General features: G+C 51.4%; 1 protein-coding gene across 2 annotated transcripts in view; it reads right to left on the bottom strand.

Annotated features, from left to right (window-relative positions):
- Nucleotides 1–918: 918 nt before the first annotated feature.
- Nucleotides 919–17610, bottom strand: part of FAM117A (family with sequence similarity 117 member A) — a 42680-nt gene continuing 25988 nt past the window's right edge. Inside the window, exons 3-8 of one of the 2 annotated variants that reach the window (XM_022557732.2) lie at nucleotides 9831–9926; nucleotides 8453–8563; nucleotides 7898–8032; nucleotides 6519–6720; nucleotides 4980–5130; nucleotides 919–2158 (exon numbers count right to left, since the gene is read on the bottom strand). In XM_022557732.2, the coding sequence (XP_022413440.1) occupies nucleotides 1858–2158; nucleotides 4980–5130; nucleotides 6519–6720; nucleotides 7898–8032; nucleotides 8453–8563; nucleotides 9831–9926 (996 nt within the window). In that variant the 3' untranslated portion in view covers nucleotides 919–1857. The remainder of the gene's footprint in view (nucleotides 2159–4979; nucleotides 5131–6518; nucleotides 6721–7897; nucleotides 8033–8452; nucleotides 8564–9830; nucleotides 9927–17610) is intronic. The other variant, XM_089901112.1, reaches the window with a different exon arrangement.

The raw sequence follows: 17610 nt of genomic DNA, 5'->3' as shown, positions 1-17610 counted from the left end.
CCCAGTCCTAGCTTCCCCGCTTTGTACCTGTGTTTTGGGGGCAAGGTTTATCAATTTTTTTTTTGTCTTTCCCTCATTAGTACAGTGGGATTTATCACATCAGATGGTTTGTGATATTTCAATGACATTTTATGTAAAGCATTTTACAGTGTATCCGATGCTTACCTAGCCAATACATGGTAGTTGGGATAGCCTGGCTTAAGAGTTTGTTTTGAGGTTTTATGAGATAGATAGATATAATTGTAGTTATCATGACTGCCCTTGGGGTAGTCGACTTGTAACCCACACAGTGGGGATAATGTGTCTTTTGTGAAAATGCTTTGTAAATTGCAAAGCACTATCCGAATGTTCGGATGGTTATTCTCATTTTCCCCGAAAGCCTAAGAGCGCTTACGGGGGGGCAACTATAAAGCTGAGGAACAGTTTCTTCCGCCCTCTGTGTTGTGGGTACTCACTGATGTGCAAAGAATACTCACAAGGAGCTAAAGCTTCCCTAAAACTGTGCCCAGAGATTCGATCTGAATGCCATTCCCTCATCTTGTTTTCCTTGCCGATGCAAGGAGCACCCACAATGTCAAACTGTCTCCCCTTGGTCACCCTTATGTCCCTGCTAAAATCCACTCTCCCTTAGGGTGTTTTTCCAGACTCACCCAAGAAAGGATGACTTCCCCACTGACTCCTTCACCCCACCTCCACCACACTCTTCATTCTGGACAGACTCTCCCTGGCCCTACTGTTTCTATGTCCAAGTAGAGAATGCAAGCCTGCTGTCCTGAGGACACAGACTCTGGATCCATCCCCCCAACATTATGTATTAAGTAAAGGCTCCTCTTAAAGACAAGGATGAAGTGATTAATATGATACCCTCAATCTCCATCCCGCTCCCTCCCCCAAAAAATATTTAACAGAACCTCAAGCTGCTGGGAATACTTATTTATTTGGTCTATTAACACCAAGATCTGCAAAAAACAAACAAAAAAACACAACTTCTAAACACAGGATAATAAAACTTGAACATTAACATTCTTCTTCGATTTTGTGTAAGCTCTGCAGTATGGAAAATATACAAACTTCAAACAGCTGCAAAAATAGTGTCTTTGGGAGAAAATAGAGTTTCTACATCGATACAAGAAAAATAGGCATTTTTCTAATCCAACCCAGTCCTGGGGCAGGTGGAGGGTGGAGAGTCACCACTTGCCACCCGGAGGAATGCCAGCTCTCCCTCTCCCCTACTACCCACCTGGGGCTGGGCAGGCTGGGCTGCTGCTTAAGACAATCTTAGGGTGAAAGCGAGATGAAAATGCCACTTAGGAAAACGCTTGCTTCCCCCTCTGCCAGCAGCTGGATTGGTCAAGTGTTATGGCCCTTTCGGGCTGCTTTGGTCAGCTCCTCCAATGAGAGGGAGGTAGGGGGATGGGACTGAGAGGATCGGGAATCTATTCGGGTCTCCTCGTCTGTGTCTGGGGAGGAGAGGTAAGGAAATCTGTGGTGTCCGCTCTCCTTTAATCATGGCCAGCTTGCTCCATGATAAAGACAAGGGCCCCATACACAGTCCTTCGGACTCACACCCAGGGGTGGGGGACCCAAGACCTTCTGGGTGAGTTTTCCACCAAGTGAGAGAGGTGACAAGAACACGGGTGTGACTCGTGAGCTGCCCAGCTGCTAGTGGAGGAGGCAGGTCCCCTCACATTCGAAGGGGCAGGGGTCCATCGGGAAGAGGACCCAGGGCTTTGACACAATGAATGAAAGTGCTCAAAGGCCAGGAGGGAAGGGCTCCTTCATCCCCCGTCTCAGGGGAGCTCGGGAGGGGCCTGCCACCAAGGCACTGGTCTCCATGGTGAAGTGGGGGTGGGGCCCTCAGACCACCAGGGAGCTCTGGAAAAGCACAGGCTCTTCTGACGGTGGGGGGCGCTGCCAAGGCTCGAATGGCAGCGAGGAGGCCTTGGGGGCCTCTGGATCCTTCCGAGGCGGTGGCCTGGGGCTGGCCGGGGGAAGAGGGGACCCCGGGCTTGAGGGGCAGTTACGGAAGATGAAGCCCATGCTGGGGAAGAGGGGCTTCATCAAGCTGACGGGGCAGAAAGCCGAGCCGGTTGGGTTGAAATGGACTTTGTTCTTGTCAGGACAGGAAGTCAGGAAGGCCAGGTCAGGACCTGGGGACCTGGAGGATGGAGAGAGAAACACAGACATACATGTGTGCATGCACACGAACAGCCGGTGAGAAGGGGCGAGAGGTGTCCCAGCGTCAGGGGAGCGAGGGAGCTAGGGCTCTGTTCAAACATGTTGGTGACTTGACCAAAAACACGACAGGCTGCTGAGCAACAACCAGCGCTCAGTAGGCCCCTCAGCTCTCCATGTTTTAGAAATATGGCTAAACAACAGGAAATCTACTTTAGCTAAAAACAGGAGGGATTAAAGCTAGACGGAAAGGAGAACTTCCTGACAGTGTGATTCTAGAAAAGGAGACCGAGAGATCTTTTAAGTTGAGAGATTTCATCACTGAACAGTGTTTTAGGGGCAGACCACTTGCCTGAAAGCAGAGATCCAAGCAGAGTGACTTGGACTTTTTATAGCCTAGAGCAGGGTTTCTCGTCCTCAGCACTACTGGCATTTGGGCCTGGGTGATGCTTGGCTGTGGGGCTATCGTGTGCATCACAGGATGTTTAACAGCATCCCTGGCCCCTACCCACCATACGCCAGCAGCACCCCACTCCAAATTGTGACAACCATTGCCAGATGTCCCCTGGGGGGAAAAGTATCCCCCATTGAAATCTACTGACCTCAAGAATCTAATTCTTGAGCAGATTTGAAAGGTGTGATTTTCAAAACCCTTGCTGGGAGGAAAGGACAGCAGCTAGACCTTCTCAGGAGATCTAGGTTCTAATTCACCATGTGCTCCTGGCCTAACCTGCCTCACCTCTAACATGGAAAGTAATCCCTACCCTTCTGATCATGTAGGGGAAATGAAAGGATTAAAAGAGGTCAGGTCAGACAGTTCTAGAGTAAGGAATCCTTATGATAAAAAAGGAAGAAGAATGTCCGGCCACGCTTCAAGGGTGAAGAGCCCTGAGAAGCTGCTGGTTATGAGGATTCCGGGCAAGGAGACAAAAGTGTGGGAAGACAGTCAAGCTCTGCACCAATGCTTCCCATCGCCTAACTTTTCCTTGAAGTGTAATGTATACATACAGAAGAATGCACTTAGTGTACAGCTTGACAAATTGACTACTATTTTAATTGTAGAATTCTAATCATTCCAAACCCAGGAAGAAGAGCGAGGCACGCAGATGAGGACGGATGTTGGCCCAGCGTGAGCGATGGGAGGAGAGGTAGAGGGAAGCGAAGGCCTGTGTGCAGGGTGTGTTTGGAAGCCTGGGGTCCCAGAGGACTCCGCAGCAGCGAGGTGCCCCCTGACTGAGAAGGGCTTAAAAGAATCCCACTTTAGGAAGAGGTGGGGGATGGGCAGGAGAGGGAATGCTCTCAGCGTGTGCATGCATGCACGAGGAGGGTGACCCAGGGGAGACCAAGTAACACTCGAAGGACGTGAGGGCAACCAGCGTGACCCTGAATGGCTTGATTCCCTCCCTGGGAATCTTACACAATGGGCAGCCAGGAAGAGAAAAATGTGGCAGAGGAACCACTAAACATAAGAACTTCCCAGTAGGAAAGTTCATACAACAAAGAGACACCAATGAGCTGAGAATTTCTATCCCCGGATATCTAAGAAAGTAACTGATGGATCACCACCTCTCTCAAAGGGTTAACATAGGGGCAGGAAGCTGGATGAGATGACTTTAAACCTCTTCTGTCCTTATGAGCCTACAAAAGAATAAAGACAAGCAACAGCCTAATTGCCACAAGCAATTCCAGGTTGTAATTACTGAACTATACTGTGGACTGGGGAAGGGCACAAGAGCCCAGAGTCTGCTTAAGCTACGAGATCTGGCCTCTTCCCCACACACGACCCCAGAGGATCGAGGGTTCTTGGGGAGATGCCAGGCAACAGTGATGATGGGAGCAAACCCTCAGTGCCCCTGGTTTTCTCCATAATTCCCACTCTGGGTTATATAAGTACCTCCTGCTACTACCATGGGTTGTCCTCTCCCTTATCTGAGATACAGATGGAGCCATCAAGGCCCCACACCCTGTCCTAGCTAAATCTCCACTCGCACACCATAACTAAACTTCCCCACTGCCATCGAATCCACAGCTTCCAATGTGAATCGGCCCCGATGAATATTACAGTGGCAGTGGGAATGTGGTGAACTCTCTGCTTAGCTCCTGCTAAGGGGGACCGCGGGACATTTGGAAAGTTCTGGCTCTTGATTCTCTCTGCTAACGGGAGGGAACTGTACTAAAGAAATCAACTTAAGAATGACTTCTGAATTGTCCAGTCTGGTTTGGGAATATTCCATAGTCCTTACTTGCAAGGACTGGAAATTTCTGTCTGGGGGCTCGTGACACTTGAACCACTGCAGCTGCAGGGTGAAGATTTGACTCAGAAGCAATCAGAAAGCTTTTTAGGCTCCCCCTGCCACACCGGTGGGCATGAGGCGCTTCTAAGCTCTGCCTGAAGAGAATTACTAGTATGTTCTCTCTCTGATTATGGTCTAGCAAATTCTCACACCTTCCCCGGGGATGGAAAAAAATAGAAGAAGCAAAGGATTTAGGTTTCAGATCTCTTTCCTTTCCAGCTCCTGCTGCGCTTGTGGCTGGCATGTGGGCAGAGAGCAGGTTTCTATGGAGATCATGATAAGCAAAGACTTAGGTGCTCAGAGGAGGTAATGTCAACAAGTTTGGTCATGGAAAGACTGCAATACTGATCGTCTACAGCTGACAATGTCTCCAGGACAATAGGGAGTCAGACTAAAGAGAGGCCTATCAGGTGGGATGCCACAGGGCTCAGCCTGCATCCCTGTCCCTCCCTCGCACATCCTGACCCCCACCGACTGGCTGAGGAACTCACGACCGGCTGAGGTACTCACGTGGCCTCTTCAAACACCCGCACTCTCTCACAGCCTTCCGGGGGTTCCCGTTTGAAGACGTAGCTGTGATTGGGCCGAGGGGAGGAGGCAAAGGCAAGGACTGGAGATGGGCTGCCCTCTTCAAGGAAGGCTGGGTGGCCTGGAGGGGAAGCTGCAAACACAGTAAGGCTGAGTCCCATGGTGCTAAAGGAAGGTCTCCGCTTTCCCAGACTCAGACCTTGGTGTAAAGGGGTGGGACTGGGAGATATGGTACGGTGGGTGGCAGTGGTTATGTTAATCCAGGTTGTTTGTCTACACTCTACCTTAAAACATCTTTGAGGCAGCCTTACAAGAATACAAACCTTGTATATGTGTGGCTGATTCACTTTGCTGTACCGCAGAAACTAACACAACATTGTAAAGCAATTATACTCCAATTTAAAAAATTAAATATCATAAAAAGAGGCCCAATAAAATAATGATGATAAATAAAATAAAATTAAAAAAATAAAGAAAAGAAAACCAGAATTGTAAGGGGGAAAAAAAAATACAGACCTTGTTATACAGGATAAAAAATCACAGTTGAACTGAGGGAAAAGTTGGGTCTAATACCAATTCCATATTCCCCGGAGGTAGACTGCGACTGGAACTCCAAGTCTCAGACTTGAAAGAATCCTAACATCTCTATCTCTGCCTTCTTCCAAGACTGCACCGCCCTGCCTGCCAACATACCACAGCTTCTTCCCTTCCATGGTCTTGAATATCTATCCCTTCTTCCAGGAAGAGCTCTTGTACTGACTCAGACAAGCAATCTTTACTCAACCCAACTTGTGGGATAAGATTCCTCTCACTTTCCACACAGCAAATGTACTTTGCCGAGGTTACAAATATTGACTTTATCTGTATTTATCTCACATTTATTCTTTATTTTCTATGCTCTGTTTACCTCGGTATTGTTAGATCATGCCTTTGACCAGCCTACCTCATGGGGTTGCTGTGAGGATCAAGTTAGGTGATGCAGGCAACAGTGCTTTAGAATGTCAGGATCATTATGACGGGGAGGAGGGACTCTTATCTTGTCCTCTCAGTGACGCAGCCACGGCAGAATAGAAAGTGGAGATTTGGAGTCAGAAAGCCTGGGTTTCGATTTGGGTCAAACTGTGTGACCCTGGGCAAAAGACCACATTCTTTTATTTACAGCGTTCACACCCGCCTTGAGATGTATTGCTGGTAACGGGTCCAGTGGACACCTGAACGGGCTCATGGGCTCTCCACAACGGCATCTGAACCTCAGCCAAAAGACGGGGGTAGGAGGGATTGCTTCTTTGGATTACAGTGAGGATTAAATAAAACTGTAAGTGCAGAAACTTCATATAAATTATAAATTAGAATCTATATCAGGGACCACTATAACGTATGGAATATAGATGACTCCCAAAGATATTCTAGTTGGTTAGTAAGTAAAAACTGCGTGGCCAGAAATTGATGAGAGTTGGAAAAGGGCATGGAGATGACCCCATACCCCATGTGGGCCCCGCAGCCTGGGCCTCCCCAGCTCACCTTTGTCACTGGGGATGGACGTCAGCTCCTCGGCTGCACCCTGGTGTTCCTCACGGCTAGTCTGGCCAGAAGGCTGGGGGGATGCCAGGGGCATGGAGGGAGAGCTGGCAAGGTTTCCAGGCTCCAGGAGGAGGAGGGGATGATCACAGCTGCCGCTCTGGGGGGGAGCTGGGGCACGGTGCCCGTCAGGGATTTCAAGGATCTGCCGAGGAAGAGTGGAGGTCAGGCCTGTCTCTGCAGGCTGGCAGGGCTGCGGTAACCCTTAGGGTCATCCCCTTGCCATTGTCCTTGTCCTCGACTCACAACACACAGTGACAGCAGGACACCATTTCCTCATGTCACTGACTTTCCCAACAGCCCCCAATCTAAGAGACACCTCCTCCTGCTTCTCCCAGAGTGCTTCATTCTTTCCCCTCATAGATAGAACTTTATGACTACATATTTATTTTATGGTTTCATCAAGGTGTTGCCCCCATAAGGCTGTAAGCCTCACGAGGGCAGGGGCCTCCTGTGTGTCAGGCTCTGGGAACACAAAGGTGAATAACACATGGGGGCACAAGAGGGGGCAAACCACCAGGACACTGTAACAGCTATAGGCCGTTGCAGGACAAATGTGCAGATTACTTCCATGTATTAAATACACCCCCCTCATTTTTTTTAACATTCAATGGTACTTGTGTCCACAGATCACCAGTCTGTGTGCACGTGTAAAATCCTACATATACGCACATTAAAAATCAACCAGCAAGTAAATCATAAACTGAGGAGTGTGTCCATTAGAATTATATTAATATTGCCCAACTGGCATTCCGCAATTGTCCTGTGTCAGTATAAAAATGTGCCTGAGACTGCAGAAAAGGGAGCAAATAATTCTGCCTGGGAGTGGAGCGGGGGAGAAGCCTGCACAAAGGCAACTGGGCATGAAGGATGAACGCATGTCACCAGGTAGAGACGGAGGGAAGGGAAGCATAACTCTAGTACTGGGGCCACTTGAACTGAGGCACAGCTGGGTGACGCTGACAGTGACAGTGATGAGTATGCCAGGAACACTGAGCTGGTGCTTTGGCTGAAGAGTGATGCCTAGTCCCTTCCTCCCAGCCAGGTGCCTTCCTCCCTGCTGACCCCTGGCTCCTTCTCTTTCCATTCAATGCCCCAACGTCTTCCCCAACTTCACCCACCCGGCTCTGCTGTTCTTGTGGTCAAGTCCACCTGAGTCTAATAAACTCAGTTTGTGTTCCTCCCATGGGGTGGTTTGGGCATGTTTCTCTGTTGACATGTGCACAGCCTGTGAGCCCCCAGACAGCACGAGTCCCAACCCCCTGTGTCCAGACTCAGCAAAACGCTGCCTATCTGTGCATCCGGGTGCGGCCCCCACTCACCCGCAGCAGCTCCTCCTCACCCTGCTCTTTCACAAACACCTCCTCCAGCTCTTGGTTGAGCCCTTCCAGGCTCCGGTGCAGGCAGGGGCTCAGTCGCAGGACAGCGGACCCTGAGGGGAAGCTGGGAGGGGACGCCTGAGGAGGAGGTAAATGAAGCCATCACTGAACCCCACCAAGCCCCGTGCAGTTATCAGTTCTAACCAGGGGGTAACAGTCATGCCTACACAGCAGAACCAAGTGAGTAGAGGAGAATTCAGGGACAGTTACCAATTGCAATAGGTCCATTCAGTGGGGTTTTCTCCAGAAGGCAGAGCTTTGAGGGGTCCAGAGTGTGCTTTTAGAGTCTGCATCATGGCCTCAATTGTGCGGGGGGTGGGGATGGAGGACAGAGACATGCAGCACAGCAAGAAACCCTTTCCAAAGTTGCACCAAAACTTCACCCGGCACCCACGTGGCCACAGGCCCTGCAGTGCAGGAGGGCTCACAGGGCCCGCCCACCCCACGGGGCCCACCACAGAGGATGACAGAGGGGTGAAGGCTGGGGAAGAGACGTACCCTCAGTGCTCCCCGCACAGCATGGTCCCCTTGGAGGGGGGAGCCCCGCTCCTTCTCTTTCCCACTGCGGCTAAGCTTTGTCCTCTGCAGCTGTTGCTTCAACTTGGTAATCTGGAGGCAGGGAGAGGGGGAGAGGACAGGCAGGTGAAGCAAAGCAAAAGTGCACTGGGTCCTCCCTCCCAGGCGTGGCTCTTGCCGGAAGCCCATGAAAATACGTAAAAGGAAGATGGAAGTTAATCTTCCATCTCAAAATACCTCAGTGGTGTTCAAAACTGTGATGATAGGCTCATCAGGCAAGCTGGACACCATAGTAACCAGATTATTGGATTTTTTGAATTACCATGTATTCCACAGATGGCTCACGTTCCGAAAAATTAAAAATATACAACACTGAAACCATTTTTGTCTTTCGCAGATTCCAAAGGCATGGAATACTACGCTATTAATAGAAATGGAAAATGATGTTTTTGAATTCACTCCTCAAAATACATTCACAGCTATCTCAAAGGCCCTGGGACCAAGAAGGATGGAAGGATTTCCCCCCACTTTAAAGTAGACTGCACTGAGCAAGGAGCAGCCTCTCCAGAAGGAATATCAGCTTCTGTCCCAACTTCACATCCTGTAACAATTATGGAGTATCATCAACAATTTTAAATATTGTCCCTGTCACATTTGTAATTCTGGACCTACTAGTCCTTAGTGTAAATACTCTGATAATTACAAACTGTAAATACTTTGTATTTCCCACTAGCCTTAAATACTTCATATCCTCTCTCTGTTCTTACAACCAAGAGGGCAGAAGCTACTGCCCCGTAAAGGGTGACCCCTGGTGAGTTGGCCCTCCTGGGGGCTCCCCACAGCATGCCAGGCGGAGCTGGGTTGGGAGCCCTGGAATCCAGTCTATGGCTTTCTCTTCTCACCCTCAACCCCTGTGGCCCTCATGAGAGGGAGGGAGGGCCAGGAAGAAGTGTTTGAGGACACATCATTATTTATCTCTTCTTTTAAAAATAAGGCTGGATGAGTAGTTAAGTAGTAAATGAGGTTGGGGGCTTCCAACTCCCAGAAACTCACTCTCTTTCTCCAGTCTCTGAAACGCTTATCTGGATCCAACCTCAAAGCGAAGTGAGAACAATGGCCACCCCCACCCTGAGCTAGGCTGCTGGAGGGCCAAGCCCCTGCCTGCAGGAGGGTCTGGGCTCATGAAGCCAGGCCACCAGGAGGCTGGGAGGCAGCTATGAAGGCGCCATCTCATTAGGAAAAGGCTACGTGGAGGCAGGTGAGACTGGAAATTGGGTCCACTTTGGAGCGGATGTGTCCACGGCGCCGGGGGTAGGCGAGAGGCAGCTTCCCGGGCCAGGGAGTCAGAGCGGGCAGTTACCTCTTTTCGGTGATCTGCGCGGCCCCAGGACGCTGAGCGCTTGTGTGCACACGAGCTGGCCCGCTCACCTTCAAGCTCTTGCCAGGACAGGGGGGTCTGCAGGGGGAGAAACCCAGCGAGACAGAGCAGCTTCTCAGGCTGGCTCTGGGGAGACAGACACACCATTTCCCAGACAGAGGTGCTGGCTCTTTGAAGTCTTCTCTCATCTGCTCATCAACCTCCTGGACCCTGCCAGCCCCTTTTATTCTTTCAGGCTTCTCCACCTGCACTGCCTCTTTCCCAGTCCACATCGTCCAGGAAACCTTCCCTGATGAGCCAATAAGGCCAACCTGCTCTTTACTCTCTTACGACTTTTACACTTGGATTATAGCCCCAACTACTCCAAGTGCTTCTCCCCAGCAGTGAGGACCAGAATTGTCCCTCCCTCTCCCAACCAGTTCCAAAAGAGCACATTTTGGAGGCTCAGGGCAACACTGGCATCCTCGATTCCCTCCCCATCTATGTGCCCAGCACGGGCCCAGATTCCTGGGAGTCTAATGAAGACAAGTTACCAGATGGGACTCCATTAAGGAATCATTAATTGGTAAGACAGGAAAAAGCTCAACAGAGATGCCCCATGCTCTATCCTGAACCGAAGCAGAAGACTTCTGTGCAGTGCAGTACCTCAAGCTTGTTCTGTGATTTTTCCCAGTCCACAGAGGGTTAGGGTCCCCAAAGTCCTCCTGAATACATAGGGAGGGGAGATTTTCGCAAAGGAGGGAGCCAGAATTCTGAACTCAGCCCTGACTCCTGACTCCTCTTGGCTTTATCACAGCTCCTTCTCCTGGGCCCTGCTCTGCCCCTGTGAGAACTTGACTCTCAGTCCGCCATCCTCCCTCCCCCACTGCACGGAAGACAGAGGACCCATGATGGAGGCAGGGGGAGTTGTAGACCCACTTCCTGAGCCCCTAACAGAGGGAGGAAGTGGTTGGCTCTAAGCACGAGGCAGAGGAGGACACAGTCCTTCCCCCCCCCCACCAGCATCCCTACTTCCATTCTAAGGGAGGGGCCCAAGGGGGAAGGCTCTGGTGGAACCAGTTCCTCTCTAACTTCTTTGCACAAGCTGCCAAAACCATGAGGGCCTGGGAACTGTCTCCTCCAACAGATCCGCTGACCTCCCCCGAGAGGTTGTTACAAACAGAAAAGGGGGAGGATAAGAGGGAAAAAGCCCAACAACTCACCACCCAACAGCTGTTAAGAAGAGCTCGGTGATGGCAGTCTGAGCAGGGCTGTGGGAGTAGGCTGCCCTGCACAACAGCTGCAGAGGAGAGGGTCCACGGGGGTGCCGAGCCTTCCTGCCTCTTCCTTCTCCCAGCTGCCCACCAATCAGGGCCTTTACCCGGCCGTGCGACACAGTCAGGGTGAGACATCTGCTGGACTCCCTTCCCTGAGGCCAGCACCGCAAGGGAGACCCTCCAGAGATGCGGCCCCACTATTCCTTCTTTAGAAAAAGGGCAGAGAGCATATCCTCAGGCCTATACCCCAAAGCCTCAAGGTGGAGCTGGCTCTGACAGTAGAAACCAAGCAGCTGGTCTACTTCCAAATGCCTATCAGGGTGTTGGCAGACAGAGCCTCAGAAAAGGCTGCTGCAGATACTGAAAAGAGAGGAGAAGCCCACAGCCCCCTGAACGGAGCAGATGCACGAACACTCCTCCCCTCCCAGGGCTCCAAGCCAAACCTATAGATAACTAGGTCTGCTCATCAAAGCTGAGTTCCACACAAGCTTGTTGTCCCTGGAAAGGTGGCAGAGACTACAGAGGAAGGGTGACAAAGGCTAAGGTGTTGATGCCTGTTTCTCTTCCTCCGGGAAGATACTGAACTCACAGGTGGGTGGTGAGAAGGAGGTAAAAGCAGCCACATTCAGGTTGCCACTGGTTCTACTAATATCTCTTGCAAACTCTTCAACTGCCTCTTTCTTCTGAGATACGTGAGGGGGTGGAAGGAGAAGTGTAGGCTATCGCTGGAGGCTGGAATGCATGTGAAAACTCATGGCAGCTGGGATCATCTCCTCTCTCAGTCCATCTCACCTCAATCTGCTCGGCAGCATCTCCCAGCAACTATTGCCTACTCTGTAAACTGGGCTGCTAAGGCCATCGCTTTGCCTCAACACCCACCCCTGGCCATAGACATCACCATCTTACCCTCCATCCGTGGGCTCTCTGTCCCACAGGCAAATGTAGCTCCATCTCCTTTTTCTTTCCTTATCCCTTGACCTCTAAGCCTGGTCTAACCACCTAAGACGGCCCGCCGTACCAGCTCTTCCCAGCGTTCCCATCAGGGAGCCCTTCCTAGCTGTCCACCTCATGAGGCCTGCTGCCTCACTCTGCATCTTCTCTGATCAGATGGGTTCAGGGTACACATCACTCATGTACTCAACAAAGAGTTACTGAATGCAAACTGTGTGTCAGGCGCTGTTTCAGCTGCCGGGGACATAACAAGGCACAAAATGACAAAAATCCTCATCCCCTTTGAGTTTACATTCTAGTTGGAGGCACAGTTTAAACAGTGATAAGTACTAAGAGAGAAATACAGCAAAGAAAGGGAATAGGAATGCTGGGCTGGGGAACATGATTTTAAATGTCAGGGAAGTCCTCAGTGAAAAGGGAACATCTGCTGAAAACATAAAGGAGATGAGGAGTGAGACATGCAGATACCAGAGGTGAGAGTGACCCAGATGCAGGAAATAGCAAGTGCCAAGGCCCCCAAGCAGGAGCCAGTCTGGTGGGTTTGGGAATGATAAGGAGGCCAGTGTGGCTGGGGCAGAGTGGGTGAGGGGCAGAGTAGTAGGAGACGAGGTCTGTAGGTGTGACAGGTTGAAAATGGCCCCCCAAAGAAATCAGGTCCTAGTCTCTGGAACCTGTAAATGTTACCTTACATGGTAAAGTTTTTGCAGATGTGATTAAGTGAAGGATCTTGAGATGCAAAGATTATCCTGGTGGGCCCTAATGCCGTTAAAAGTGTCCTTATGAGAGAGAGACAGAGGGAGATTAGACACTCACAGAAGAAGGTAAGGCAATGTGACCATGGAGGCAGAGACTGGAGTGACGTGGCCACAAGCCAAGGAATGCTGGCAACCACCAGAAGCTGGAAGATGCAAGGAATGGGTCTCTCAGAGAGCCTCCAGAGAGAGTATAGCCCTGCCAACACCTTGATCTTGGCCTAGCGGAATGAATTCAGATTTCTGGCCTCCAGAATTATGAGAGAATAACTTTCCATTGTTTTAAGCCACTAAGTTTGAGGTAATTTGTTACATCAGCCTCAGGAACCTAATACAGTAGGTTATCCTGTGTTTGAAGCTGTTTACATGCTGGCCTTGAGTATTCTTCAGGCAGGCACATGCACAGGTATGGGCTTTGGCCCCTCCAAGGTGATCTAGGAGCGTCAAGAAAGGGACCATGCCCACCCCTTATTTCCAGTGCCCCTGGGTGGACAGGCCCTTCCCTCCTGGGTCTCACCACAGACATCTGGGCCAAGGTCTCCCTGGAGCACAGAAGAGTCACAGCTAAGGAAGGTTACCCTTCAAAGAGTGACCCTTCATGGCACAATGGGGGTCAATCCAGGCTGTGTGACAGCACCGTAAGTAGTTGTTCCAGGCAGTCCTCTGGAAGCAGGATAAAGCTTGAGCTCGGCAGGCCAGTCATGTTTGTCAAAGGGACTCGCGCCCTGGAACAGGTTTCTTTGAACACCCTGGCCCGGGGGAGCAGCTAAGGGAGGAGCAGGCTGCTTACTGGCCAGAGTGACGTCAGCCGACTATGCAGATGATGCTCGGATTATGCAAAACTGGGTGTGGCTTAGGCCATGGAGGCCTTGCCTGGGATTCTGAAGTCCCAGGGCAACATGTGCGGTAACTGGGTGAGGGCGAGGACAGCTTTATAACAAGAAGGCAGGGGTGAGATGGAGCCCAAACCCTCCAAAGTGGAACCCCTTTCTCTGCCCCCCACTCAACTAAGCCTCTACCCAGATTCTGAGACAGGAAGAGTCCTGGTCCTTGCTGTTTCCAGTGACCTTGGCTGGGCCCTGGGAACATAACCCGGTGTACCTATGTGGATGTGTAGAGCAGCGTGGTGCCTGGCCTAACATATATGCTCAGTAACTACTTGCTGAACTGAAATTCAGCAGGGAATCAGCCTCTTGGGACTCTGGCCAGAAAAAGAGGCAGGAAAGGCTCTGAGGGTGGTCTGCCGGCCAGCGCCGAGAACTCTAGCAGCAGGTGGCCAAGGCCACCATCTGTGGCCCTACGGTGACTGTGCAACCCTCAGATTTTCCATCATGGACCCATTTTCAAATATTCTATGCTGGTGTCAAACCATATACTGAACAACTGGTCCTGCTCACCGGTTTGGGAAATAGGCACTGTGCCCAGGCCCTCATACCCGCAAAGAAAGGCCCATCATAAGCAGACTGAATCGTGTGTCACCACCAAATGCTGAGGCACTGGATTGGGAAAAAGAGGAGGACAGCACACAGGTAGGGAAAGTCACAGAAAGGGAAGTCTTCCCAAACAAAGCATGCCACCTCTGCCTCTGCCCTTCAGGACACTCCATGAAGTTTGTCAAGGACTTAAGCTAATTTTTTTTCCCAAAGGGTAACTCAGGCCTAAAGAAAAAAGGTCTCTCATAAGGGCATCCCTACCTCACCTAGAGCCTGCAGAGGAAGTGGGGCTGGGGATGAGCAGAACGGGGGCCAGGCAGAGCAGGCGCCCAGGGTCCCATCTGCCTCCAGGATGAGAGCACCAGCGGGGGAGCTTGGCTCCAACAGTCATTCCAGCTGTGGTGAGACCACTTCCTCCCTCCAGAAGAGTGCGAGAAGACCCCCCGCAAGAAGGGAGGGGTAACTGCAGCCACCAGCATGTGCTGCCATCCCCCATCCCGGCCCCGGGCCCAGGGCCAGGAGTGGCCGGCCCACAGCTCTGAGTGACCAGCTGACCTGGGGGAGGGCAGTCAGGAGAGGGGAAAACAGGTTCAGATTTACCTGGACGATCCTGACAAAGTCCTCCGAGACACAAAGAAACCTCCAGATGATGGTGACACCACACAAGAGCCTTCCTAGTCCTCGCTGACTGGCCCCTCTGCACCCAGCACCCACTGCACCCAAGCTGTTCCTTACACCCACCAAGCTGACCTCTGGGAGACCTGGTCATCCCGCTCCCATCACCCACCCTGGCTCAGAACATGTAGCAGCTCCAAAGCCCTCCTTCCCCGATGACCACATTCACACCTCCTTAGGAGAACCAATTTCCCAAATAAGATCCATCCACCTCTCTTCCTCACTTGCCCCAAATATTTGGGTAAGCCCGCTCTCCATGTCAGACTGCAAGTTGCTTGGGAACCACCCATGCTATCCTCTGCGCCTGCCTAAGGGCTTAAAACACAGCTAAGCCCAGGGAGGGAATACTGGGACTGTTGGCAGCCTGCTGCAACTCGAGAACCGAGAGCTTTTAACCCATCTTCTGCCTTGGGAGAAGCCTTGAGGATGCAGTGTGCTGGGCTATCTAAATGGCAGGTGTTCTGATACGAAACGTGCAGGGCTCTTGCCTGCTCTAGGGGGTTCAGAGAGGGGAGCCGAGCTGCTCGGCCTACACCATGACTATGGCTACTGTCCTTACTGCAAGTCCTGCCCCTGGGAGTGCCAGGCTGATGAGGTCTCCAAACACACTCTGGCGGCTGGCTGCGGTGTGTGTGGGGCTGGGTCGGGGGCACAGATAAGACAGCAGAAGTGAGGGCCTGCCAGGTGCAGTGGAGGTACTTCACTGGTGTGGCTAGAAGAGAAAGCGCAGAAGGTGGGGGTAGGGGTGGGAACAGCTCCCCTCGAGCTCAAAGGAATTAAGGAAATGTGCTGGCATCATCTATTTTTAGTGACTTAACAGCTTTCAAGGACTTTGGTAGATCCTGCCTCCTACCTTCCCTGCACTCTTCTCTGCACCCCCTTGTGTCTCCCCCATAAAACCTCTCCCTCATCTCCAGTCCCTTCTGGGTGATGTAGCCGTGCTCAGTAGGGAAGGAGCACCAATTTCTTTGGGAGATGTTGAAGAAGGCAGCTTGTGCCAGGCCAGGGTGCTCAAGCAAGAATTTGAATGGAGCCCAAAACCTAGAAGCAGAAAATTCCCAGAAGGCCAGGAATGAAAGATGGGCAGAGCACATACTGGGGTTTGGATGCCCACGTTGATCAGAATTCTCCCACCTCCTGACTGCAGCCACAATATTGACAGGTTGCTAAGGGTTCCTCGAGGGCTGGAGCCCAGCCCAGGGAAAGAGGAAAGCTGCACAGCTCGGCCTTGCCAGACCCGCGGAGGCGCATCGCTGGCCTCTGTCTTGCTGTGGCAAGAAGCCCGGACTTGTTATATAAAAGATCTGGCCTGCAGCTGGAGCCTGAGCAAAACACACAGCCTAGAGCCCATGCCTCTAAATCCGGCCAGGGAACATCTGAGGCCAACCCTGCCTTGAGTTGACAAAGAGAACGCCATCTGAGGAGTGGGATGGAGGCTTCCTAGAAGGCTGGTAGCAGGAAATGACAGTGACGGGGATACGGGGATAGGTAGGTGGGCTGCATGGAAGCCTGCCATCTGACGAAGGGGGATGTAATCATGAACTTACACAACCAAAGCAACCTCAAGTCCTGCTCCTCCAGGAAGCCCTCCATGACTAGACGCATTATTTGGACTAAACACCCTCTCAAAAGAGAAAGGGGTGTGTGCTCCAGGCACGTGAAGGGGAAGTATAACCTATCCTACTTGCCCTTTTCAGGGGACACAGGGAACAACAGTGTCTGGGGCTTCCGGGAAGTCGGTGTGCTACCTGGAGCGTACTCTCCCTTCACAGTCTGTTCCTAGATCTAAAGAATGCCATTGGACTTCCCTGGTGGCGCAGTGGTTAAGAATCCACCTGCCAATGCAGGGGACACGGGTTCGAGCCCTGGTCAGGGAAGATCCCACATGCCGCGGAGCAGCTAAACCTGTGTGCCACAACTACTGAGCCTGTGCTCTAGAGCCTGTGAGCCACAACTACTGAGCCCACGTGCCACAACTACTGAAACCCGCACACCTACAGCCTGTGCTCCACAACAAGAGAAGCCACCGCAATGAGAAGCCCATGCACTGCAATGAAGAGTAGCCCCCGCTCGCCGCAACTAGAGAAAGCACACACGGAGCAAAGAAGACCCAACGCAGCCAAAAATAAATAAATAAATAAGTAAATTAATTAATTAAAAAAAAAAAGAGTGCCATTAATTTTAACTGCAGCAACTCTTGTTGGTCCAAGGTGGCATATTCCTATGAGAATTCCCCTCCTGTAAACTGTGCCAGACATTTGGCCCCATCTCATCCTTTGGCTCCCTGTTCACTGGCCTTCATGGAACTGGCATCCAGACGCACCAAGGTCAAATCTTGTTCTCATTTCCTTGTTCTCCACTCTGACATGCCAAGAACAGTACTGGGCATTCAAACATTCACTAATAACATTTGAAAATGGATCTCATTTAAAAAATAAATAAAAGGGACTGGGAGATGTGCTCCGCAGAGGAGGACAAGGGAAGCGAGCGCACAAAACCCTTTCCCATTTGGCCGGCACCCCACCTCCAATCAGGCGGGGCAGGCACACTCCAGCGACATGCAAAGGAAGAGTGACTGGCCCAGCATCCCCCAGGACATGGGCTGCCTCTCCTCTGAGCCTGTGTTCTCCCCACCCTGTTTCCTCTTCCCTGAGAACAACTCATTTGTTCTGAAGTTGAACAGGAATGGGCTTAA

The sequence above is a fragment of the Delphinapterus leucas genome, chromosome 19 (genome assembly GCF_059928025.1).
Source record: "Delphinapterus leucas isolate spDelLeu-1000000601 "Yukka" chromosome 19, BTC_Dleu_Yukka2, whole genome shotgun sequence".
Classification (NCBI taxonomy): domain Eukaryota; kingdom Metazoa; phylum Chordata; class Mammalia; order Artiodactyla; family Monodontidae; genus Delphinapterus; species Delphinapterus leucas.
The sequence above is the reverse complement of the archived record's forward strand: the minus strand, read 5'-3'. Positions and strand labels throughout refer to the sequence as shown.